General features: G+C 42.8%; 1 protein-coding gene across 1 annotated transcript in view; it reads left to right on the top strand.

Moving 5' to 3' along the window:
- LOC143277543 (uncharacterized) overlaps nucleotides 1-2500 on the top strand; it is a 30169-nt gene that overhangs the window by 21244 nt on the left and 6425 nt on the right. Inside the window, exons 6-7 of the mRNA XM_076582425.1 lie at nucleotides 161-196; nucleotides 1729-1779. Of these exons, the coding sequence (XP_076438540.1) occupies nucleotides 161-196; nucleotides 1729-1779 (87 nt within the window). The remainder of the gene's footprint in view (nucleotides 1-160; nucleotides 197-1728; nucleotides 1780-2500) is intronic.

Genomic DNA, 2500 nt, shown 5'->3' with positions numbered 1-2500 from the left:
GTCCTGTTCTTAGTTCATGTCAGGTTTGTTCTTGTTGTTCTGACTGACGAAGGCGGCGATAATGGTGATTGTATGTTTCCGACAACGACGACGACAATCATGATGATGCTGGTGGCAGTGATCATGATGATGTTATTGTTATTGATGATGATGATTTCAGGTTATATGCCCACCTCTTCCAGTGACGCATTTAAAGGTGATCGCTCTTTTTTCTTTCTTTTTTTTTTTTTTTTTTTTTTTTTTTTTTTTAGATAGAAAGTATATTTTCTATCTCTTTCTGTCTCTGCCTCTGTCTCTCTCTGTCTGTCCGTCTGTCTGTCTCTCTCTCTCTCTCTCTCTGTCTCTGTCTGTCTCTCTCTCGTGTGCGTGTCTGTCAGTCTGTCTGTCTGTCTTTGCCTCTGTCTCTCTCTATCTCTTACTTTGTGTGTGTGTGTGTGTGTGTGTGTGTGTGTCTCTCTCTCTCTCTCTCTCTCTGTGTTTACCTCTGTGTATTGAGTGTGTGTGTGTGTGTGTGTGTGTGTGTGTCTGTGTCTGTCTGTGTGTCTGTGTCTCTGTCTGTCTGTCGGTCGGTCAGTCTTCATGTGACTTCAGGCCAGATTTTTTTTTCCTTCTGAATCCATGTCACTTAGATTGCTTATAGGTCCTCCGGGACACAAGATTGTACTATCCTATCTAGTGTTCTACATTTACAGAGCTTTATGAAACGATTGCGTATGATCAGAGCCCGGAGTAGCCTACAAAAGTGATATGAACGTCTCATTAGAAATCTCTATTATTATCATTATCCATACTTTATTGTCCTGTTATAAGGTTCACTTTTGTATAACCGGTGTATGTTCGGTCCCTTCAGTTAGGGGCTTTGGCCAAAAACAATAAATGGAACATCTCTCACTCACATTCACATACTCTTTGTCTCGCTGTCATTGTCTCTCTCTCCCTGCGCCCCCCCCCCCCCCTCTCCCCCCTCCCCCCCGCCCCCACCCACCGACCCCCCCCCCCCCCCGACCCCCGTTCTCTCTCTCTCTCTCTCTCTCTCTCTCTCTCTCTCTCTCTCTCTCTGTCTGCGTGTATGTGGGTGTGTATATGCGTGCGTGCATGTGTTTGAGGGAGGGGAGAGGAGAGAGAGAGCTTGCAAGTCACATGCGCATTGATATATTATTCACACTATTTGATTCATTATGTAATATTTTTGTTAGTGGCCCACTCCTTTGTTATGGGCCGGAGGCCTAACAAATAAACCATTGTCTTGTCTTGTCTTGTCTTGTCTTGTCTTGTCTCTCTGTCTGTGAATCTGTCTCTGTCTCTCGCTCACTCTCTCTCAAGTAGGTGCTGATAACCAGCTGTCGACAAATGAAACAGCGTATGTGTTTCAAAAATAAGGATCATCAATTATCTTTTTTTTAATTTTTTGTTGTTGTTGTTGTTTTAATGTGTATGAATGTGTTCATGGACGAAGTGATTGACGTGATTGAAATGTCTTGTTAAATCTCTGCTAAATTTTCTTTACAGTGATGACTGGTTCTTTTGTTTTAGTCCTTAGAATGTTGGGTCTTCATAAAGGCCTTTCGTTAAAAGTAAGAATATCAATAATGCAACGGGTGAATAACATAACTTGACTCTGCTTGCTTGATTGCTTGATTGATAAACTGGTCGGTTAATTTTGGGTCAATATTGATCAACTGCTTGATTGATTAATCCATTTGATCGACTGATTTATTCATTGGCCAGACATGAGACTGATGCAGCTGTTACGAGATCCAGCAGTGGGACTGATGAGAGGTGAGTTGTTGAGAGAGTAAAACTCCGAACGTTATTCGTTCAAGGAATAAGATTTTAGACACTGCCTTTTTCGGTAATCCTGCAGTTTAGAATACTAAACTCAGGGGGCCGTTCAAATGAAAAAATAGAGGTTGTTTTAGACTGACCTTGATGCGCTGAGTCGAATGCAACCCTCAGCTAAGCTCTACGGCCACTCCTTGTCAATGAAACAGAGACATAATAAATAGTAAACTCAGTCGGTCACTTCCCGAGCAACTATCGGCGAGCCATTTTGATTGCTGGTGACGTGGTGTTTACGTCAAAATGGCGTGCAGGTCGGGAAGGAGTACTACTTACCGTGCATTTGATCCAGTTTCGTGGCAAAAGGAGTGGTCTTAGAGCTTAGCTGAGGGTTGCATTCGACTCAGCGCATCGAAGTCAGTCTAAAACACCTTCTACTTTTTCATTTTAACGGCCCCTGAGTTTAGTATTCTAAACTGCAGGATTACCGCCTTTTTCTTCCAATTTGTGCAAACACAAATGAGCTTTTATTCGTGACTGGCATAGCCTCTTTAATCCTGAACAAGCCACACAGAACACACAGACAATACAGAACAAACACATGGTTTGCCTCGGTGGTTTTTGTGTTTGCACATTTTCTTCTGTCTTTGCTGCTGTGTGCACATGTCAAATGATCGGAAAAAGGACAGGCTCGGCGCTTCCTTTTTGGAGGAAATGACTG

The sequence above is a fragment of the Babylonia areolata genome, chromosome 34 (assembly GCF_041734735.1).
Source record: "Babylonia areolata isolate BAREFJ2019XMU chromosome 34, ASM4173473v1, whole genome shotgun sequence".
Lineage (NCBI taxonomy): Eukaryota > Metazoa > Mollusca > Gastropoda > Neogastropoda > Buccinidae > Babylonia > Babylonia areolata.
This window is presented reverse-complemented; position numbering and strand designations above follow the sequence as displayed.